At 52.1% G+C, this 23,603-nt stretch overlaps 2 protein-coding genes across 11 annotated transcripts in view; one reads left to right on the forward strand and one right to left on the reverse strand.

The window, feature by feature from the left end:
• SDCCAG8 (SHH signaling and ciliogenesis regulator SDCCAG8) overlaps positions 1 to 16,190 on the forward strand; it is a 230,521-nt gene extending 214,331 nt beyond the window's left edge. For 3 of the 8 annotated variants that reach the window (XM_047705794.1, XM_047705797.1, XM_047705803.1), the window contains 2 exons: positions 6,853 to 7,003; positions 15,842 to 16,190. In XM_047705794.1, coding sequence (XP_047561750.1) covers positions 6,853 to 7,003; positions 15,842 to 15,871 — 181 coding nt within the window. In that variant the 3' untranslated portion in view covers positions 15,872 to 16,190. Of the gene's footprint in view, positions 1 to 6,852; positions 7,004 to 15,841 lie in introns of those variants that run through there. The other 5 variants (XM_047705798.1, XM_047705801.1, XM_047705795.1 and 2 more) reach the window with 4 other exon arrangements.
• A 1,622-nt stretch (positions 16,191 to 17,812) lies between these two features.
• Positions 17,813 to 23,603, reverse strand: part of AKT3 (AKT serine/threonine kinase 3) — a 303,338-nt gene continuing 297,547 nt past the window's right edge. For all 3 annotated transcript variants that reach the window (XM_047705805.1, XM_047705807.1, XM_047705804.1), the window contains one exon: positions 17,813 to 21,392. In XM_047705805.1, coding sequence (XP_047561761.1) covers positions 21,307 to 21,392 — 86 coding nt within the window. In that variant the 3' untranslated portion in view covers positions 17,813 to 21,306. The remainder of the gene's footprint in view (positions 21,393 to 23,603) is intronic.

The following is a 23,603-nucleotide window of genomic DNA, read 5'->3' on the forward strand; positions in this document are numbered from 1 at the left end:
GTAGGCACCTGGCTATGTGCCGGAGATGGCGAGCTGGACTAGACCCCCTTCCTGTCCTTAGGGAACCCAACAGAGTCCGGTGGGAGGGGCAGGCAAGCCAGGGCGACAGTAAGTGGCTGGGAGCACAGTGAGGTGGCAGGATGGTGGGCTGCAGAAAGATCTGGAGAGTCGAGGGGCCAGTCTTGAGAGCCAGGAGTCTGAGTCACGTGGACTGGAAGGGCGAGGGAGGAGGTGGTACGGAGGGCTCGGAGCCAGGCAACTAGAGGTGGCCACCCATGGCCGAGAGACAGGCCTGTCCTTCATGCCCTGGTCCCCCTGGCTCTCCGCCTGCTGGTTGTCTGAGCTTGGACTGATGGCTAAAGGGCTGTGCCTGGCTTTTCTCAAGCCAGAAATGGTGCGGATGACAGTCTTAGCTCCCCTTCGGTATTGTCAGGACCTCTAAATTAGCGAATGTGAAAAGCTTCCTGTTCCCTGGGAATTAGTAGAGAGGTGACTGCGTGCTTTATAGTCCGATGTTCGCACCTTTTAAGTCCACGTGTTGGTTGAAAGCCATTCTTCATTTCCATGAGGAGCACCCCCCCCCGACCCCGTCCCAGTGACATCCTCAGTGGCGGCATTTGAGAACGCTTATCTACGAAGGGGAGGACAAACCTTTACTATAGCCAGAGTGACCAAAGGAGGGGCTCTGGCCTGAAAACATTTCAGGATAAAGGACGTTTGACCCCCACCAGACCCCACACCAAAACAACACAAACGCAGGAAGAAAGAAAGGAAAAAAAAAAAAGACAGTCGTCTGTAGAAAGCTGCAGGGTGAGAAGGTTGAGGGAAACGAAAGCGTGTCCTCTACAAAACCTGTATTTCTGGGGAGACTGGCCACCTCCGGAGGGAGAAGGGGGCGGGCCTGGGGACGGGAGACCGTGGGCCATGGCCCCTGGGGGCTGGTACCAGCTTCACGAGTGTTCATTTGATTATTATACCTCATAACTTATTTATACACTGAATATATTTTGTATGTATCACATACAACATAAAAAAATTTAAATATATGTATTCACTTGCTTTCACAGTATTCATAGCAAATGAGTGTCTGAAGCACAGGACCGGAGCTGGCAGCTCGCGCCGCTTCTGTTTTGCATGAGAAATCTTACCCAGCCCGCTCAGCTCTAAAAAGTTGTTCTCTATTGCGCGCTTGCTCCCTCTTATCCTGAAGTCTTGCATATTAAAAAAAAAAAAAAAAAGAACGTTGGTTGGGCTCCTGCCTGGTGGGGTGTGGCGGGGAGATCGCTGTGGGATGGGTAGAGCTTGGTCCCGAGTTCCCATGGTAACCGCGGGCCCACCCGCCCATAACCTCTGGGAGCCGAGCCCCCCAGCCCGGCCCATTCTGATTGTTCTGCTCTTCTCTGCGCCCCCCCGAGTCCCCCACTTCTGCCCTGTGGTGGCAGTTGCACACCCGCAGATCCTTAAGGCAATGGGCCCTGCCCCTGCCCCTGCAGTCAGGGTGGCGAGCCCAGCCCCGGGTAGAGAGTGGCCCAGAGGGGCTCTTGGTCACAGACTTGCTGAGCCCTCAGTGCCCTGAAGGGCAGGGGCACCCCGGCTGCCTCCTGGGGAGGGTTGGCCGCCTTCCCCGGGCCACTGCTCCACTGGGTGCCGTGACCGCCAGGGCAGATGCCAAGTACATCCCGGGGGGCATCCGGGAGGGACAGAAGACTCTGTCCTGCCCTGCGGAGCCCGCGCGTGGTTTGCGGGCTGCCGAGGGCTCCTTCCCGCGGGAGCCGCTGCTGTCCCTGCAGACTCCGAGGCAGGCCTGGGAGGGCGGCCCCACTCTCTCCTCGAATTCCTCCATGCCACGGGGAAGAAATGGCTCCAAACAGGGAACCCGAACAGAACAAGAAATTGCAAGCTCTCAGAATGACACGTAAGCCGAGAGCTGAGCCTCGAAAATAGGAGGGGTCCTGCTCCGAGACCCCCCCCCACAACGTCCGCAGGGGAGCAGAGGGGCATCTGGGTGGCTGGAGAGCAGGAGTCCTTGCAGGGCCGGGATGGGGTGAGATTGTCCGAAGGGTCAGACAGGGCGCCGGTGTCCACGCGAGAAGGCTCTGCCTCGGCTCCGCCCTGGTGCCCCCGGCCCCGCCCCGGCAGGTGCGCTCACCCTTCTCAGCAGCTCGCCGGCCACAGCGCGTCACCTTGCTTCTCTTCTCGACAAACGCCTGTGCCCTCCAACCGGGGCAGAACAGGATGGCTGTGGATCAGGGGCTTCTCCTTACTCACCCCGCTGGTGAGGAGGGCCCCGGCCTCTGCTGCGGGTGCCTTCCTGCCTGGGGAAGCCTGGCACCCTTCGCCTCGCGGAATCCCCCTCTCTCCTGCCCACCGGCTCCGGCCCCTTCCTCCCTCTGCACCCCTCTTGCTCCTTTGCCCTCTGCCAAGCCCCTCTCCCCCTCTCCAGAATGGTGTCCCCTCTTCCGCCACACCTCCCTGTGGACAGGGCGAGTAGCTGTGGCCAGCACCCCCATGGCCTGTTCCAGCACCGAGTGGCGCGTCACACAGAGCCCCCCCTTCCTCCTGGAAAGCCTCTCCTCTTAAGCTCCAGGTTCTCTCTCTAGGCTTGCCTCCTCGCGGTCGTCTGTCTCCGTGGCTCGGTGGCTCCCTGTCCCCTGCTACCCTGTAAATGTGGCCAATCCCTGAGGGCCTGTCCTGGCCCTCTTCCCTCTCATCGCAGCAGACATGTGTCGTGGCTTGGATGCCTATATAAAGATTTTTAAATATTAATTTATTTGAGAAAGAGCACACTGCACCCAAGCAGGGGGAAAAGCAGATGGAGAGGGACAGGCAGACTCCCCGCTGAGCATGGAGCCAGACTTGGGGCTCGATCCCAGGACCCCGACATCATGACACAAATGGAAACCAAGAGTCGGACACTCAACCGACTGAGCCACCCAGATGCCCCAAGGACACCTGTATTTTTAACAAACTTGAAAACCTCTGCCCGGCTCTCCTGGGTGAATCTTGCCCCACATTCATGGCCACTCCTCTCAGCAGGTGTAGCCGCGGCTGGACATCCAGCCAGACCTGTCCCAGGCCCCAGGCCCCCGCCGCATACCTGCTCGGTAGGTACACAGCTCGTGGGTACCTCCCTCTGGCCCCAGAACTTCTATCCCAGGCCTGTTCCTCCTCCCATCCTCTCTTTCCTGGTGCAGGGACCACCACTGCCTGGACAAGGTCCACAGCTGTTGGTCTGGCTGCAGGGCTGGACTGGGACCAGCATCACTGACCGTGTGAACAGCCTGGGGATTCTGGTCCTGCCACACCGTGTGCTCTCGGTTTGCAGACAGCATGGCCTTTGCAGTGCCCCTTCTCCTTTGGGGAGCCCCTGCCCAGGACAATACCCATCCCCCTTTCGCATCCTGACTTGCTGGCTGAGGGGCCAGAACCAGCCACTCTTCCTCCTTGTGTGTGGGGATCCTTGTCCTTAAAGTGGGGTCAGACTAGTTCCTGCCTCGTGGGACGGGCGTGAGCAGAGGCTGGGGCCTCCTGGACCCTGTATCTACCCTATAGTATTTGACCCACGAGAGGTGTTTCCCAAGGAAGGGTTAACTGCTTGGTTTGTTGAATTAACTCAATGAATGAACCATTCCTTAACAATAGTTAAGAGGACCCCGAGCTCCCGTGCTTCCTCTATGGCTTTGTGCAAGCTTCCCAGACCTCTCAGCTTCGGTCTCTCGACTGTAAGATGGGGTCTAGCACCTACCTTTTAATTCGCTAATCTGTGCAGGGAGACAAGGACAGAGTACAGGCAGGGTTGTGCAGCGTTTGGGGTAGGCTGTTCCAAGAAATAACTTGTTAATAAAAAAAAAAAAAAAACTTCCCACTATTCATAAAACACCTCAAGAGAGCTGCTATTGAAATTTATTTCCTTAACTGAGTCCCTTTTATCTAAAATCTGGGTTTGTTTCTGTCTTTTAACCAATGTGGGTTTGGTTTGGTGGTGATTTTTACCTTTTCTGACCTTGTGATTGACTTCATTGCTGCACGTGGAGTGACCTAATGGAAGCTGACCTCGAACAAGAAGGGGCATGTCTTTTTAAGGGTGCAAAGCCCCCCAAGACTGACCGCCTGGAGCGTTCACATTGGCTCCCACTGTGAGCCGAGGGCAGGAGGAGCTTCAGCCTCGTGGAGGAAGGCTCTCCCGAGGTCCTTCTGTGAGACCCAGGGACTTAATTCAGTGGCTCCAGGTGGGGCCTGGGTGCTCTCAGGTGATCGCCGCAGGGAGCTGAAGCTTACGGTTTGCAAAATGGTGCCAACAGAGCCTGGTCTAGGTCCTGGGGCCTCCAAGGCAGAAGGGTCTAGGCAGGGACTGGCCCCATTTGTGGCTGTAAGCCAGCGTGGCCAGCCTGTGGCCAGCTTTCTGTGCTGTGAGAGCAGCGTTTGGCTCAGCCCTTAGCTCTGAATCAGGCAGCCACCTCTATCCAGGGGCCCAGAAACACACACTGAAGCCATCAGTCCACAGGACTGTTAGCCCATTTGATCAAAGCACAGGGCAAGGGACCACATGGGGAAAGGCCACTCCTGGCACCTTGTCTTTAAGCCTTAATGGTGTCATCTATTTATCCCATGTTTCTGTTACATTTGTTTCCAGCAAGCCTGAAGCCAGTGGCCTACCGCCCGGCCAGAGCTTAGCCGGTGGCTCTCTCCACACCCAGGGCTTGATGGGAGGGAGAAAGCCACTCGAGGGTTTAGACAGCTCAGCTGCTAATGACGGTGCTTTCCACCTGTCTGATTGAAATACCCAAGCGGTAGGTTGTCTGCTTCTCAAGGAAAAAGGCTCTTCTCTCCTCTAGGGGACCCACCCCAGTGCAGGACTGCGGAGTAGCTGCTCAGATGGGCGGTGGCTGCCGGCATCTGTCGGTGGGTCAGTCCGGGGAGAGTGCCCCTGCCCTGCCGCAAGCCGACAGCCGGCTTCTCTGCCGCCCTGGGGTGTCCTCGCCCCTCCCAGCTGCTCTCCGCGCAGGAGACGGTGCAGGGAAGCTCCCGTTTGGTCTGATGCCCGTGGGGTGGTTTGGGGACTGCTCTCAGGAAGAATTGTCCCCGTGTGACAGTGTGATGGGTGGCCGTGGGGACAGAGGGGGCTTCCCAAAGCTGCAGTGACCTGGCTTCACCAGGATCGGAGGCAGGGCCACAGGGGCAAGGGCACGACCATCGTGTATACCGCGTGGAAGCGGCAAAGCGCTCACACCTGGCTGGAAGATCGTTGTGTTCGGGTCTGCCCCAGCCTGATCTGGGACGCTGGGAGGCCAGTCAGGGCCAGAGCACCTGAGCCTGGCCCTGAACAGCCACACACACAAGAGAGAAGAACTAGGTCCTTCTCTGGCTCCTTCCTTAGGGTTTCTCCAGGACCAGCAGGACGCTTGAGGCCAGGGGGCGGGGCTTGGGCTTGTGGGCGGGGCCAGACGGCGGCCTCACGCGGGCGGTGGGCGGGGCGGGCTTTGTGAGCATGCGCCCTGCTGCCCTGGCGCCCACCACCTGTTCTTGGTTTCCGGCTCCTCGTGCTTGCCGAGGTAGGAAGTAGCGAAAGGCCCGGAGTGCTTGAAATGGGGGGGCTCGCAGTGCGTGAGGAGGAGGAGGAGACCCGGGTGGGACCCCAGTGTGCCTTCGGGGACAGCCTAAACAAAGATACCCACAAAAATCCTTCCAAGGTGGAGACGGGCACACAGGTCCCGCAGTCAGTGCCGTCTGGGAAAGGGGCAGGCTTGCAGGTGGCACCAGAGTCTGGGAGAGCGTGAGCAATACTAGAATGTCGTCGGGTTCCCTCAGGATGCAGTTTTACCCGCCAGCAGGTGCCGCCTCCCTGCTGGGTTGGGAAAGGAGTCCGCCCACCCCAAGGCCCTAGTCTCTGCCCTCGTCAGTGCTTCCGTGTGCTGGGAATGCACTAGAAGCTTGGCAGGACGCAGGGAGGCTTAACCTGGGGCAGCCTGACGCCAGTATCTGCACATGATGTCGTGGCCTTTGACTCGGTGAGTGTTGGACGTGTAGCCTGGAGTTTGAATTGCACCTTGAGCTTTTAAAATTCTTTCCCTGTGAAAATACAAGTTAATTTCACCATCAGTGCTTTTGGTCCCGGAGGAAGGGTGCAGGACACAGCCAGGCTCTTTCCCGAACAGGGCTGGGTAGTTGTGCAACTCTAAATTTAATCCAAAGCCTACATTTCCAGGGGTGAGTGTGCTGTAGGAAGCCGTCTGTGGACAAATGAGGATAATAGTTTGAGTGAATTAGCAAGTCTGGAGAGGAGGGCCCATCAGCAGAATGACAAATTTAGGATCTTTAAAGACATCTGGTCAGCGATGCCGGAGCTCATGATTGACTGAGTGATTAATAATGGAAAACCCTTAGTTCAGTGTTTCTGCTGTCCCTCGCCCACTTCCCCAGCCAGGGCGGGCTGTCTGCCGCAGCCTGCCAGAGATGTTTCCCACTGAACAATGGAAGCGTTTAGACCCCTCATCCTCGACCTCTGTGAGTTTAAGGTTTCGGTTTTTCTTCTCCTTATCTTATCCTTATCCTTTCTTCTCCTTATCTCTGTGTGTTTACTCATTGACAACTCCGGGAGAAGGCTCCTGATTTCCTTCCACGTTTGATGTGATTCCATTCATCTTAATCAGTGCTGCGTTCCAAGAGCCTGCTGCTGGCCTCGCCCCTCAGGGTCACCTGGATTTGCAGCTCCTGGTTCACTAACCAGGGCCTCTCTCGGACACAGCAGTGGGATGCACTGAAGGGCTGAAGCTGCCCCCCCCCCCCACTCTGCAGCTTGTTGGCCACACGCCTCAGGACCCATCCCTAACTCTGCGGTGGATTTCTCCGCAGGCTAAAGCAGCTGGACAAGCACAGCCAGGCCACAGCCCAGCAGCTGGTGCAGCTTCTCAAAAAGCAGAACGAGCTAATTCTGGAGAGACAGAGCCTGGCCGAAGAGGTGGGACGTCTGAGATCCCAGGTACCGGTCAGACCCTGCGCAGGGGTACGTGTGTGGGGGCAGAGGGGGTCCTCTGGGCTGGCTCACCCACCAGAGGACACAGCGGTGTCTGTGCGTGGGGCTTTTTCTTGTTCCTTATTTCAGAGCTGCGCCATGACAGGTGCAACCCCTAGTACTCCCGTTGGGCAGCCCATAGGGGGATCCTGAAGACCATGCTGGGCATGGTGGGGGACACGGATGTGTAGCCCTCGGGCCTGCCCTCTTTGGGGAGCTGGAGTTCACGCACAAGAACAACCCTCGAGTCAGCAGGCCGCACCGTGTGGAGCCGTGGCCCGCAAAGGATGCAGAGGGCTATAGCGGCGAGCAGGCTTTGTGCAGGAAGCAGACTCGGAGGGGCCCGGGGGGTGTGTACAGGTGAAAGCGGCGGAGGAAAGAGGGGCTGCCAGTTGGAGGAGCCACGGTGAGTGGCTGCAGGAGTCTTGTCCGACGTCAGCGGCTGGTGACTGCGCGCGGCAGCGCTGCCTGTACAGCGTGCGCGAACTCTCGTTGCCCTTGAACGAGCCTGCAGGATCGATGCTTGTCTCCGCTTCGCAGCTAGGGAAACCGAGGCTGCAGCCTGCAGAGCTAGCAGTCGGGACACTACAAATGGCACCTAAGGCTGACGCCACAGTCTGGGCTTTCCCTGTTGGGGGTAGATCTGGAGCCACCGAAAGGGATCATGGAGGGAGGAGAGTATCCCGGTGAGTCAGCAGTACGGTGTGAGGCCTTTTCCCCTAAACGGCTTCTCTTCCTGCCGGAGAAGCTGTACTTTTTGCCCCATCAAGCAGCATGTTAGGATAATGAGGTGGTCCCGGGACCGGCCCCAGTCTCTGTCTTGTCCTAGGATGCTGTATTAGGAGAGCCCCCAGGCGCCCACACGGGGAGTGCTTGGAATGATGAATGGGAAGAGTGCCTCTGGCCATGAGAAGAGTGAGAAGCTGTCTCTCTTTCTTCTTTCAAAATGTGCCGAGTGGGTACTGGGGAGCCGCCCTCCTCTGAGGAAGTTTTCCCCTCCGCGTACTGAAGCTGTCGCCGCTACTACTCATTTCTCCGCCGAGAGTAAGAGAGAACCCCAGTGCCAGGCGCTGAACTGCGGCCTGGGGTTGCGGACCCGCCTGTACCCCGTGGCCCTGGCGCCGCTGACCCTCTCACACCGCTCATCACAGGCGTCTGGGGGGCTTGCAAATGGGTAACTGCGAGGGACACCGATTGACAGCCTCCAGTCACACATGCCAGGAATCGGCATTTTAACAAGCTGCTTGGGTAATTCTGAGGGACGCGGAGCTTTGGAGGCCCTGAAAGGCTCAGGCTCGACCCCGGCCACAACCTAACTATCTGGGCAGGTCCTGCGGGAGGCCGTGCATGGAGCTAGCCAAAGGTTGGGGCCACCGGCTCTCCAGGTGGGGGACCAGGCTCCTGTCACATGTGCTGGAAGGACAGGGGCTCTTAGCATGAGTGAATCCTTTGGCTCTAGGAGCCAAGAACCACTTCAGAATAAGACTTGTGGGGAGTCTTCTGTCCAAGCTCTGAGCACATGGCAGTTTCCTGTTGATTCTGGACCAGATCATTATCATGTAGGATTTCCCTTTTAACTCCCCATCTGCCTACCTCACAGCCACTCAGATCTGAACATGGACCATCAATGCTTAGAAACCTCTTCCAGGGCTTTAAAAACCTGATAATTGCCAAATGGATTGCAGAATTTTCATAAAATGCATTTAAAATACAAACAAAACCCAAACCTCAAAAAATCCTCAAAAAAAGGGAGGTCTTTCTTCTCTTGCCTGAAGCCACAGAGATGATTCGACCATCCTGAGTTATCTGATCCCAGCCCATCTGGCTCATCTCTAAAGGGATCTTTCAGATTCAAATAGTACATTTGGAGTTATTTTAATATGAACACGACAAAAGACATTTCATAGAGGGACTGTTGGCTTTCAGTAGCAAATACTAGTGTTCAAAGAAGAGGCTAGGATCCAGTTTTGCAAGCTCTCTGCCGAATATCTAAACCAAAGTCCTGCTCTTTCTACCCAAGTGTGGCATTAGACCTACTTCGGCCATGAAATAAACTGGAATTGTGAGTTTAGCTTCCAGCACTTTTTTTTTTTTTTTTTTTTTAAGATTTTATTTGACAGGGAGAGGGAGCTCACAAGTAGGCAGAGAGGCAGGCAGAGAAGAGAGGGGAAAGCAGGCTCCCCGATGAGCAGAAAGCCTGACGCAGGGCTCGATCCCAGGACCCTGAGATCATGACCTGAGCCAAAGACAGAGGTTTAACCCACTGAGCCACCCAGGTGCCCCGAGCTTCCAGCCCTTTAAGTAAATGAGGCCGCTGTGTGCCCCCAGCAGGGATATAGGATATATAGGGATATATAGGATATAGCTTCCTGCTGCGAGCTCCCAAGGGACTGACCCGACTCCCTGTTTTCCTGGAGAGACACTGGTTCATCTTTTCATTTAGGGATGAAATGTTTAGCTAAAGGCTTCTGTGTTCTCAGCCTGGTTGGAGTAAGCCTAAGGATTTAATGGGGTAGGTCAAACTCTCAAACTCTTTGTCCACCCAATGCTGAGTCCCAGGACTCTGGTTTGCTCCTGGGTCCTGAGCCCTGGGTCCTGGAGCAGATGACTGGCCTGGGGTTGGCCTGCAGCCCATGATAGGAAAACAGTGACGTCTGTTCAGAAGGTTTTTTTATTCGGAGTCGTTTCTGCTTACATTCTAAAACCCGCACAGCAGTCTGGCCGAGCGAGCTGGTTGTGGGCCTAACTAGGCCGCATGATGTTTTTAACTGAGAATTCCTGCCTTCCCCTCCAACACCGCTGGTGTGCAGGACTTGGGCCGGCCAAGTGGGCCTGGCTCAGGGCTTCTGGTCCTTGTTCTTCGTGTGACTAAATGCAGTGGCTTTGTTACTCTCCTGCCTCATGCTGCGGGCAGGGGACTTCTAGAAAATGGCTTTTAAAATGTCCTAAAATGGTGATGCTGGTCATTGTGGAGAAATGGAGCCCCAAAGCCCCCCACCCAGCCCGCCTACAGACATGGCCCCACAGCCCCTCTCTGGGCACAGGCCCTGTTGCCTCTTTTTGGGGGGGGGGTACAGAGACTCTGGCTGGGTCTCGGGAGTGGTGGTGGGGCCTAGTGGCTGGGAGCAGGGTCAGCGTTCTGGGACCTGGTGCCTGGGGCTCTAACCTCTGGCTAGGGAGGGTGATGCCAGCTTCTAAGGAAATCAGTCTCTTCTCGGGGAGAGTGGCGGCTGAGAGATGGGAAAGAACAGAAGGTATCCCTTCAGAGGATGGTTTTATACCCCAGAGAGTTTGGGGTATAACGCTGGGCAATGACTCGGGGTTCAGATCTTGTTTTCTGATAGCTGCCTTCCCCGTGGGCCCTGTGGCTCCGTCCTCAGTGCTCAGTCTGCAGATGAAGCGTCTCTACAGTCAGGATAAGACTGACTTATCAGGGGTTAATCAGGAGGCCCTGTGACTTTTGAGCATTCTTGGCAGTGAATTGACTTTCTAATGTGATTCAAACTTGTGCTTGGATCCAGCAGCCACATGTGATTATATTCAAAATCATGGACATGATCTCATTACACTGAAGGAACCGGCAAGAGAGTTGAACCAAGCAAAGAACCCGACGCAGGGGAGGAGGGAAGGCAGGGCCACTTGTGACCTGAAGCCAGGGGCAGGGCACCTTTGAAATGGCTGCTCAAGGGAGGGTCACCGGGCGGGGGTCCCGCTGAGGAGGGTGTGCCCGCTGCTCACCCCGAAAGGGACCTGGAGGTGCACGCAGCTTTGCGGGGGTCCTTCCAGAGCCCTGGGGGCCTCGCCCGCCTCACGTGGGTGCTTCCCCGAAGTCAGCTACCTGCAGGACAGATGGCGCTTGAATAGAACAGCAAATACACTGAATAAAATAAATTAGAAAGCCTCCTCCTGAACCAAGATTTTTTGGAAAGAATTCTAAATAGATGAAAACAAACAATTTGATTTCAACCAAATTGTTGTTTTTTTGTTTTTATCCTGATTTTCACCCGAATTGTCAGTCTCAAAAATAAACACTGATACATTCCCAGAAAATATTTTTCAAATAAAAACTGACTCTGTTAAAGTTTGCCCTGATTCTTTCAAAACTGTGTACAAGACACTGTCAACCAAAGTGACTTGCATATTTTTTTAAATACACTTGAACATATGCAGCTAAAATGTCATTAACTCCCTGCTGCCTGAGTGTTTCTAAAGAGTGACACGAGACCCCTGGTGTTGTGTTTCCAACATAAGGGTCTTGCGACCCTCAAGAGAAACTTCCCCGAGCAACTCAAATAGCACAGTTTAACTTTTGTGGGTTGTTGTGGTTGTTGTGGTGGTGGTTGTTTCACGGAAGACCCCGTGTGTAATTAATACTGAAAAGCACATACGGCTTCATCGAAGCCAAACTCGCTCTTCCGTTTAACAGTTCACTTTGTCCAAGAGTGAATAATTTCAGAATGAGACTCATGGAAGAAAAATAAATCAAATTTTCTGTTGCCTCAGACACACTTGCCCCAGTTACTGCTTCCTGAGTCAGACATTACATTTTGCAATATAAATTCACAATCAAGATTTTAAAGGGAGCTAAATATTTTAATCCAATTAGACAAGTGAACAAAACACTGAATATTGCATGGAGTGTGGAGAAGTGGTTCTTGCCTTTAAAAGACTGTGATTCCGTCACATTACAACCCCAAATGTCAGTGTTGTCTTTATTCTTAACGCTTTCAAACATGAGGCAGCCAGAGGCTCCTCTCTCTGCTGTTGGTGACACTGTCTGTCCTTTGGGAATTCTTAAAAATCTATTTACCATGGAAACATGGTCCCTCTAAAACACAGACACCTGCCCGCGTGCAGAGGAAGTTCGCGGGACACGCGGGATTCCAGAGCCGGAAGACGGCATCATGGAACTGCACGAGGTGTGGGACCCTGGTGTCGGCAGAGCCGCCGGGAGGAGCGGGGCGGCCCTGCACTCTGACCCCGGCTGTGTGCTCCCGGGGCTCCCCGCCTTCCCCGGGGCTGCTGGTCCCAAGTCCAACTCCAGCTGCTGTTCTCCAGGAAGCCAAGGAAGCCCGGGCCCGGCCTTCGTTCTGCAAGGAAGGCTTTCTCGCCTCTGCCTTTTCCTTTCTCTGACTCCTTTGGACTCCTCCTGCTTTGGGAGCCCAGAAGCAGGGAGTCAGGCCTGTGGTCCCCGTGGTCTAGGGAACCCAGGGCTTTGACCTCTGCCTGCACAGACCTGTGGTCAGAGGCCCAGCTGGACAGCCCGAGGGGAGAATGGACAGACGGGTGTGCCGGTGACCTCGCCGTGAACGCTGGGCTTGCTTTGCACCTGCCAACAGCTGGATGCCCGAGAAGGTCAGCAAGCGTGTGGGCCACTTTGCTGGGCACAAGGCAAGACTGCTGACCTGGAGGCAGCCCGCCATGTGCCCTGTGTCTTCTGAAATGTTGTGGTTCCCTCCCACCCTGATCTGCCCCCTCAGGCCATGATCCACAAAGTTCTGCAGAGGACTAGTGAGGGCACCTTCCTCCCAGCGGACTGGTGACCACCCGGAGTCCACGTGGCCTGTGTGTGCCGGCCGGCCTTCCACATCTGACTCTTGCTCGGCGCCACAAAAGTCACACTCCATGGCTTCTGGGCGCTCGCTGAGCACGTCAGAAGAGCACGAGAGCTGGGACTTGAAGGTCACACTGCCAGGGCTCAGATCTCAGCTCTGTACCACTCCCGGGAAGTGGTTTAGCTTTCCTACCACTCAGGTCCTGGTCAAAACCAAAACACAAAAGCCCTTTAAAAGAGAACCAGCTTCCCCTTAAGAGGGCGCCCCTGCATGATCCCGACGCCAGCAGGGGTGACCGTGAAGCCGACCTGGTTGGAGGCACAAAGGGGCCTCTGGATAAGTCATTCATAGACCTTCCTATACCAGCAGGACAAAGAAGGCCCAGAGATGAAGTGGAGATAACTGGGAAGTGACTGGCAGGGACCTGGACTTCTCGAGAAGGTGGTGTCCAGTCCCTGCGCCACAGGCCACAAGTACAGGTGGGCGTCCATCTGCTTCTCTCCCGGGGTGGGGCCTGCAGCCGGCTCTGAACCCCCAAGCGGTAGCTACTGGTGGCTTCCCTGGAGCTCTGTTCACTGGGGGCAAGCTTGAGAACGCCCCCCCTCAAGGTAGGGGGGTGAGGCGCTTCTGGTTAAAAATAGATGCCTTCTTGCTAGAGGCACCAGGAACGGGGCCATTTTCTGACCTGGCCGACAGAAACAGAAAATGTGCAAATGAGTGAGGCGGGTGGGGGTGTTGCATGTGGGGAGACTAGCGAGAGGCTGGGTGGAGGTTTGCGCATGGAAACTCGGGTCAGGGTGAGGCTGAGCGAGCTCAGTCTGTGAGCAGGGGCGAGGCGGGGCAGGCATTCCCTAGGGTGGGGTGTGTGAGGCAGGGGGCCCGGGGAGCCTGGAAACAAAGCCGCAGAAAAGGCTCCACTGGACCCCACAGCATGGTTGCCTAGGGAACAATTCAGGTCACCCAGAGACTCATTTTTTAAACTCTGAATTTCAAGTCAGACTTCAGAAATAACAAAAGTTAGGGTTTGTGGAGAGAAGGCTCTATTAGGTCTTACAACGAGAACAAAGAAGATGGGGTCACAGCAGTGGGTGTGTAGATGGGGGCATTTCTGTCATCTGTGGACAGCATTTCAGAGGAGCAGCTGCTGGAGTGCCGTGCTGGCCCGCCCCTCTTCTGGAGGGCAGCCACAGACCACGGCAGATGTGGCCACACCACCCAGGCAGGCCGCAGCAAGGGGCCGCGGTGACAGGTTGGAAGGCAGAGGATGGGGAGGTGGTGGCCAAGGGCTCCAGCCCCAGTTCAAACCAGACTGGCACATGCATCCTCACCCTTCCCCACCCACCCCCCCAACCAGACCGTGATCCCTGGTGTGGACGATGGACCCAACTTTCTGGAAATAAGCATGACTAAATAGCCCTAAGAAGTGATGGCAGAGGAGTGGGAATTGGGCAGTAGCTAAAGGTTCTCTGTCTCCGGACATGCTGCGGGATGGGGGGAGCACTCAGGAATGTTCTCTACCAAAGCTCCAGCGAATGGAGGGCAACACTGCGTGCTGCATTTGTAGACCAAACAGTGATGTGGGCACAGGTGACCCCAGACCAGTGAATGGTAATACTGGGGCTCTAATACTAAAATCAGGAGGGTTTTGCCTCAAAACCAAGTAAAGTACCAAACCAGCGAAGAGATAGTGACAGGGAATTTGCTCCAGTGGAGAGATTGCGGCTGGCTCCTGTTGGTCTGCGCACACCTGGGACCTCACACCTGCACTGCTCCCAAGGGATCCCACAGGCGCCGGAGGTCGCAGGTTCCAGGGGGCCAGCAGAGGCCGCCGGGGGACCAGTCGGGTGATGATCAGTTACCAAATGGGCCTGGAGCCCATGGGCACTGTGAACTCATTGCAGTGAGAGATGCCAGTTTCCTTGAGCTCGGTTTAAGAGAATTCCTGCAACATTTTCTTTCTAGTGCAGGTCTTTATCATTATTCTGTACAGACGTTGGGGGTGTGTGTCTTCTACCCAAAGTTCGGTTACATTTTTCTTTTGCAATATGCCTGTCGTGGTTTATCCTTATCCTTGTGCTCAGAGAGACACATCCCCCTTGCTTACTCAGTGCACAGCCCCCACCTGTGTTCCAAGCGGGACAGCTGTACACGTGCCATTCTAATGACCCTTCTACTTACAGACTTGCGCACTGAAGACACATGATCAGTGTCACACACACTGAGGCCCACCTGAGATAGAAACATTCCCTTTTTGCATCTTTCAAAAGAGGCAACAGACTGATGTCCATATTTTTCTTACGTGAATTCTGATCTGTCACTCAGTGTCCGGTCTTGGAAATCCTCAAGTAATTGTGGCTGGAACTGGGTTCTCACAGAAGCCTCCCTACCCCTGCCGATTCTAGCTCAGGAAATCTGCGTTGGGGAGTGCAGAGAGAGGTCCACGTGTCTTTCTGGAAGGTGATTGCCAACCAGACTGCCCACCATCCTTAGGACCTCCTGCTCCTTGAGGTCAATGTCTTATTCATCTTTGCACGTGGTACCGGGCTAGGTACCCAGGAGTTGCCCTGTTTTGTAGAATGGAACTGTCTGCAGTGGTTTCTGGCTGTGAGTTAAGCTCATCTGAGCAGCCCCGTGGGCCAGACCCATCAACGCTGTACTCAAACTCCACTAACCTGTGACCCCCCTCAACCCAGTTTTCATGAGCTGGTTTTGAAACCTTTATTCCTGTTTAAAGCCAAGAGGCCAGATACACCAAATTCCCTCTTCCAGCATGTGGGAGGTGGTTTCTATGTGAAAGAACAAATGCCCTTATATATGTTATAATAGCGTCCGCTGCTAAAAACTTGGGAAGTTTTCATTCGTTTTGATTTCACTAGGAGTGTCTCAGGGACACTTGGCCTGCATCCTTTTTTTGTTCTAGGTTCCCCAGCTGTAATGTCTCAGCGGTTTTCAGTAAAGAAGTCCTGGCATGGATCGGGGTCTCCTTCCCTGGACAGGGAGGTGGTGGCTCCCCGCCCTTCCTCAAGAGATGGACACATGTCTAGGGTATGGGTCATTTTCAGAGTTAAAGCCTTAAAGTCGTTCACCTCATGTTCCATAGTCAAGTGGGAGTGCAAACTTTTCATCTGTGGGGTTACAAACAGTCCCTGCATTTTTAGCCAAAAGAGTGGTTTTTCTTCATAAACGTAGAAAGGGCACCTGAGCCAGTGAGAAGACAAATCACAGGGAAGAACAAGATCTATTTAAACTTACTTTTTATTATCATTTTTTCCAGTTACCCAGCATGCGACAATCTGATTGCTGACCTGGACGAAACAGAGTGAAATAAATGGTTTACAAAGAGATATTTACATTCATCTGATTTGTTCGTGAGATGCCACAACGCGCCACGACCTTCCGGAACAGCAGCCAGCGCCTGGGACGGCAGCGAGCTCCTCGCCCGGCGCCCCGTCCGCTGCTTGGCAGCACCTGCGTGCGGGCGGCTGCGGCTCAGCTCTGGCACCAGATGATGCGCCCTCCTGCTATGTCTCCAGAAATGGCTTGAAGTGATGATGTTTTTAGATCTGCTCATTTGTATGCTGTTACACACGACTTTCAATAAATGAACTTTTTAAAGACCTGAATTGTAATGTTTCCTTTTTACCTTGTATGATGAACGAAACACACCAAAAAGGCACATATTTTAACTAGGCCAGAGGGTATTAAGGACCAGACTTTCTTCCTGTCATTCACGTTTCCTTCCCTCTTCGTGAGCTAGAGAGCATCCTTTAACTTCTGATGCTTTTAATCAACATCTCGTAAGACTCCATTACTTATCATCCTGCTACTCTGGGCACAGTCGGGAGACACCAGGAAGCACTGTTTATCCTGTCCACTCTGTTCACAAGGAAAACAGACAAGAAAGCGTCTTTGGCTTGGTGGTGTCAGGTTTCTTCTCGAATGTGCAGTATTTGAGAGGAGCCTACGAATGTACTTCGTGGAATTACAAAGTTGACTTTGAGGTCTATCAGATATCTGTACATGGATCGTTATTTTAGTTTAAGAGAGTATTTCTACTACACAGTTAAGCCCTCAGATGCTTGAAAGTAATAAAAACTGGGCACTGAAAGTGTTGTGTTGTATTTGAGGAGGACAATGAAGTGCTAAAGGCAAGGCTGCCAGCAGGCGGGAGGAGGCCCTGACCTCAGGCCCTTCTCCTGGCTAGCGTTCCCGAATCCTCGCCCTCACCGGCCCTCCCGTGGCCTCTTGGGACAGACACGGGGATTAGGCTTTGGAGGCGATGGGATGATACATACGCAAAGACCTTTCAGAAGTCTCTCGAGCATGTCAAAGGTTCAAGCCTAAAAGAGTAGAACTTCTACTATATGGATTCAGTTTTTGATTTAATCCAATGTGCTAGACATCAAGGTTGTCACCTAAGATATGTTAACTGTCCCTAATTCTGTTTGAGGACTACAGTAAATAAATTACAATATTCTACAAATAGCACCCTTAAAGAATTGTAGAGGTCACTTTATTTTAGCCTCCTGATCTGTCCATCCCAGCGGTTTTGAGAGAAGAGCACACATAAGGACACCCTCGGATCTGCCCGTGTGACACACACGTGCCTGACTCTGGTCCCAAAGCCATTCCTCCACTCAGCTTAGTCACAGGAGCAAAGCCAAGTTTGTACAATAGTAGGTTTATGAGGTAAAATCAGAAAAAGGCCCCAACCAAAATGAGTCTAGATAAATCAGACTGGAGTACAACCACCCTACCCATTTCTCACCCACGACTAAGTTTGTTAACTTGCCAACGTACATTCTAAGAAAGGAAGTATGCAGAGCAACACGTGTAAGATTATCAGGAAGACATCACTGAGGAGCGAAACTCCTGAAGAGTTCTGGGCCCAAACCGTCTGGTGTGAAACTTGTTAGGTCCCTAACACGTCTCCAGGGAGCCCCCTTCATCCCTGACTTCACAGGAGATGCACCTGAGACCCGTAACTGCGGGGGTCAACACCGCCCCTTCAGAAGTGGCCCCTCGTCCAAGTCTGCACAACTGCACTATTGCCATATTACTCAAGTAAATAACAAAGCAGTCCTGTGTGTGTTTGGGGCTACAAGAGACGGACGTTATTCTCCTCTCACATTTTATATAGGGTAGGTTAATACCAGCTGGAGCTATTAAAAATCTTTTTTTTTTTTCCAGAAAAGCATATTTTCTGAGACTACAGAACCACGTCCAACAACAATAAACAGAGAAGTAGCAGATTGACATAGTGCTTTATTTAAGCCGTCTGTACGAAGGAAAATAATGTGCATCCCTATCATATACGTGTAAAAATACTAAGGATGTACAGTGTACAAAAACAGTTTCTTGTAGTTATTTCACATCCTTGTGGGTCATATACTTAAGGAAATGAACAGTTTTAGTATGACCGACAGTAATAGTAATACAGTTTTTCTTGGGTTCATAGTTGCGTCTGCTTAAAATCCTTAACCAGATGACTAGATCTTGCGCGGATCTAATGAAAGAACTAGCAAGGTCAAGAAATGTCACAAACTATAAAGCTACAGGGAGGTAATTCAATTACCAATTTAGAGGTTTTTCTTTTTATTTAAATAAATACTTTACATTTCATGCTTGCCTGTAATGCACTACCAGGAGCAAGATAAGGAAATTCTACTGTAGACAGTACGAACAGTAGCAGCAAAGTGTGTACGTTGAGGTGTAATACAGAGACCCTGCAGTTAGTAAGGAAGGCCCTTACTTTTGTCCTCTAGGAGAAGCAAGGGGCCCCTGCCAGAACAGTCAGCTTTAAGAAGCCGGAAATCAGGTACGGGAAATGGAAAACAATACTGGAATAATGCTATGTCATTAGTGTAGAAAGCAAAGCTGTGAGCAACCTGCCAAAAAACCCAAGCAGAAATGGCCAATTTCCTCCCAGATGGCTGCATTAAGACAAGAGGGCAGACTTCACGGAAGTTAGTGCAGGATGGAGTCCGCTGTGTCTGACCCGTGTTCTGAAGGAGCAATGCTGGGTTCTGGGCCTCCCCTTCTGCCAGCAGCCCCCACCGTGGCCACGGGCAGCCCCAAGGGCAGGTGCGGAAACCTTCCTCTACACGCCCGCACGCGCGCACGCACATCTGTTATCCTGTCATTCCTCCGCGCCAGCTGATGGATACCTGGGAGCGAGATCGAGGGGGGCTGGGCGTGGAAGCCAAGGAAAGGCCCTGCTGGCCCTGGCGCATCTCAAGGTCCAGGGCAAGTGAGCCCTGCATGCGGGCTGGAGATGGAGAGCCAGCCATGAGGCATGGCCAGCCCAGGGGCACTGTCAGCACGGTCATTCATCTTCAGGAAGTGTCCTTGGCCAAGGTCACGGGAAATCACCTTAAGGTTTGTGGGGGGAAGCTATCGAAGTGCTTAGTATACAGGGTCGCCCTCCTCTGCCAGAGGAATGCCGCTCCGCACAAACATCAACCAGCCTCAGCCACCTTCTCTGTCTCTACCTGTTCCTTTTGGATAAAATGGATGCGAGACAACTTATAGGACATACCTTCTAGTCTACTTTCTGGTCAAAGTGAAACATTCAACAAAATTCCAAGGGTGGAGAAAAAGTGAAGCGACATGTGTAAGTAAGAATGAACTACCATTTCCTGTAACTTCCTACTCAATGCTAAGGATGAATTTCACTCAGATAGGAATATGAAAAATTAGGATAAAACCTATGTCTGAATATGTCTTAGCTGCCTTAGTAAAATGCCCTTTGACCCCCGTCAGTCCCAGTGGCCTGCCCACCGCCAGCAGTGGTGTCTCATCTACAGATCCACACTCCCAGCGCCACGAGGCTAAGACATCTGCGTATGAATATGATTCATCCTACTTAGAAAGTCACTTGCTCTTCCACACAATGCATCTGGGTCGTCATACCATGTCATGCCGCAGAGTTCCACGGGGAGCTGTCAGAACATGTGACTACAGACATCTCCACAATTGCTCCACGGGGCCGGCCGGCCTCCTGCGGCCGCAGCAAGGACCCCCAGCCCCTGGACTTCATAGGCTGCTTTGGAAAATGTCAGCTCCTAGCACCAAAGGGTTTAATCTGAAGATCATCATTAATGAAGGAGAAAAGATGAGGTTTGCATACATGTCCCCTTTCAGTGAGAAATGTTGGAATTTGGGGACATGAATATATACAGAAAAAGAAAAGTTGGAGGTGTTCTTTTTGTGTGTGTTGTTTTGTTTTCTCCCTGATGGCTTAATTCAGTGATAAATGTACCATGATTGGAATAAACACACCAGGTTCTTACCCCTTACTGCCTACTTGGTGAATACTCGAGATGTGTGCATTTTGCCAAGTATGGTGCATTTGTCACGGTCATGCCGGTTGCGGTTCCTTCACAGCGAGACGTCGCCGGGTTGTCAGAGCACTTCCGTTCTCAAACGGTCAACAGCAACATCCTTCCATCTCCTTAACCCCTCGGCACGGAGAGCTGGGGATTTTTCTCCTTTTGAGCACCAAGGGGTTCAGTGCCAGCATCTCTTCTCCCAAAGTCCAATTCTAACCAATATGTACAATTTCAGAGCCTCATCAAATTTTGTTACAAAGGAGAAAAAGTGCATGATTCTCATTGGCGTGTACATTCCTTGCACATGGGTCAAAATAAACTGCAGTGAGTCTAGTTCATGTAAGTTGGAGCTGCATTTGCTAACATGACACACAATTGTCTTCACTAAGAAATAAATACTACTGCAATATAAACAAAATCATAAAAGGACATTCAAAGTTTTAACATCCGAGAAAAAGCTAATTCACGTAGAACTGAAAGTCAAAACTTAAAAACAAATAAGGCAAACACCTGTTTACCTCGGTGTACAAATTTTGGTGAAAAGCAGGATCATTATACCTGTCTACATTCTTCAGCCATCAGAGGTGATAAATATCAAGAAGGGAAAAGGTTTCCAAGCACAGGGGGAAAAAAAATGCTCTCTGGTGCAAATCGTGTCATCGAGCCTGTAAGCGACCTTGCCTCTGCTGTGCGTATGCCTCCTTCCCTGGAAGAGCAGTGTCCATCTTGCCAATGACCACCCATGACATCTGGACATCCGGGTGAACAGCGGGCTTCCTCTGCAGCGTCCAACAGGGACTACATGTGTATCTAGCGCTCTATCTCAACGGTCGCTCGCTCCTTCTCTCAGATGCGTCCCTAGGGACTCCGGCCAGGTCTGAGTGCGCAATCCCCACCGTATGCACCGATTTCTTAACCCCTTCCTACAGTTCTGCATATGCACATCACCACCCTGCCACAAGTGCTCGTTCTGAATTATAAACTAAATCTTCTTAGTCTAATTAGTTTTCGATGTATCTTCTAGAAAGTTAAAAAATGTACCTAGAATCAGTGTATCTCATTTAGCCTTCACTGTTAGGGATAAACAAAAACTAAAAGATCGAAAGATGACAACTGGTGCACAAATGAACAATGGTGGGCTCATGACTTCCAAAGATTGTAAAATTACCTCTTAAAGTTGCTAGAATAGTAAGACAGTAGCAGCAGCAGCATGAGACCGTAGACGGAGATACAATTTCATGCAAAAACAAACAAGTGTGTTTGCGTCCATGTGTGTTCTCGTGGGGGTGAGAGTGGGCTGGGGTGTCTGGAGGCGCTCCTGCTTTGTAAGAGCTACAACTGGTGTGATGTCCGGGAATCATCTTGAGGAGGAAATCTGGGATGACAGTGAAGGAGCAGGACGGGGACCTTACTCGCGGCCGCTGGCAGAATAGGAGAACTGAGGGAAGTGCGGCCGCCGCTCGTTGTCGACGCAGTCCATGCCGTCCTCGTCATCTGCGGGCACAAAGCGGCCACTTAACGTCACGGTTACTGTCTGCAACAGTATCTCTAGTCTACGCGGTTCTAACGTCTAGCGCAGGGAAGGTCAACCGCGGACAGTGAGCTCTGAGACACTTGTGGCCATCAACACAACACAAAGTAACGACACTAACTCCCCAAACACTCCCTTTCACACACATGATCTATGAAAGTAACACCCTCACGTCATCTCCTTCAAGCCGCGAACATCTTAAGACCCAACACACTGTGAAAAAATAGTATTCAAGAAAACCAGATTTTCTTTTTAAACAAGAAGAAGCGAATGATCTTCAGTAGCCTTCAATTTCACGAAACTACACCTGTCAAAATTGCAGTGGGCAGTCCGGCCTAAGGCACCAGAAGTGTCTGGCTAGAATCTGGTACCAGCGCCTTCAAATGCATGCATTTTTTCTTCATGGTGCTTTAGGTATGACTGCGAAATAAAGCTTCATAGGAGTCCTTGATTTGACATTGTTTGCGTTATTTACTTCCCATCTTGTATCCACCTTTGGTCACCATTACCAATTTCCCTAAGATGCACCTCTGAACCAGAGAGAAGAGAGGAAGACAAAGGAAGAGGGCCAGGTATCAGCAGCTAATACTAGCTTCACAGGAAACCAGCAGCAAGCAGACATGAAGGCATGGAAGCAAAAGCTGCTTTCACTTGGGCTGCTCCCTTTCACCTTCCCTGCCTTTCTGTATTCGAAAGATCTCAAATGATCCCCCCAAGCCCTTCTCCTAACGTCCTGAAGTCTGCACGGCAAGGAAGCTCTTTCTTCGATGTGGTCACACATTCAATCACCCTGGCCACACCATCCCCTGTGCACCTGCTCCAGGCTCTGGGCCAAGACCATCTGTCCTTGGGGAGTCCTGTCTACTCAGGAGGTGCCCACAAAGCCTCTCCTGCTCTCCCCAAGTGTGAGGGGTCAGATGCTGTCCCACAGGGGAAGAGCCAGAGAAGGATTTCAAACACCCAACCTTCTTTTTCTTCAAGCAAAATAATTCCACTTCCTCCAATACCAATAAGGGACACAGTGCCAATTCTTTAAATTTTCCAGCCTCTCCAGGAGCATGGAGGTCATGTAACAACAGAAAGCACACAGGCCTCTGTATGGCGGGCCCTCACCCTGTCACACAACAAGGACAACACTCCGTGCCCCTCAATGACACACAACCCTCTGGAGAGCAAACATTTCTTTTCTCACGATGCTTCTATTGGGTATACTATTCTAAATACAGAAGACTGTAGAAATGGGAGCAAGTTGCTAACCAAAATTTGTGACCTTGAATGTACCAGAAAAAAAAAAAATCACTGATTAGATGGCAATCAATCCATGAAGAGGATGTGGGGCTCCCTGTTCCGTGTAGACCACAGAACTCCAAGGGTTTCTGTCCTTCTGCAGACAAGCCTAACTATATAAGCTTTTCAAGAGAGGACTGTGACTTAGGGAAAGCTCTGCCTCCTTCTTATCAAATGCTGGTTAGGCACCAAGCAAACCACACACATCGTTCAGATGAAGTACCTTTCACAGTATTTTTGGCTGCAGGAAAGGTGCTGGAGATGGCCTATCTGTTGTGGAGTCACAAAGTATAAAAACTAGAAAAAAGGCAGCTGCAAGCTTAGCATTCAGATTCAGACACGTGCCAATCACATTTCAAGGAAACAGTATCCCCTACTAACAGCTTTGCTTGGCTGCATGTTTCTGCACAGTGAATGTGCAGAGAGCCCCGGACTGCTTGTGTGGGAGGCTGGGGCCCGACTGCGAGGGGGCAGCAGCCTGCCCCAGCCAGAGCCCATCACACCAAGTAACGTCTGGAAATGTATTCCTGCTCTGAATGGAGGATCATAGGGACAGTTGCTGACAACACCCAAGAACCATGCTGCGAACATGAGACTCATCTGGAACAAGCAAACAGGGATCAACTCCCCACCCTACATCAGAATCTGTGACCCAAGGAGGCTCATTTCCTTATAGCATTCAACAAATATAATTACATGGCGTTAAAAGCTACTCGATCTCCAAGAAATCCTCTTTTTCTGTAAGAGGAAAGCAGAGGACCATTAACGGACAGAATGCAAGACGACACATTCCAAAATCTGTTCAATTAATTAACACCAGTGAGAACAATCTGGCATGTGACCGCAGCTGTTTGTCAGCAAGGAACACTTTGCCTGTCGAACTGCTG

Source organism: Lutra lutra, chromosome 15 (assembly GCF_902655055.1).
Source record: "Lutra lutra chromosome 15, mLutLut1.2, whole genome shotgun sequence".
NCBI classification, from domain to species: Eukaryota; Metazoa; Chordata; class Mammalia; order Carnivora; family Mustelidae; genus Lutra; species Lutra lutra.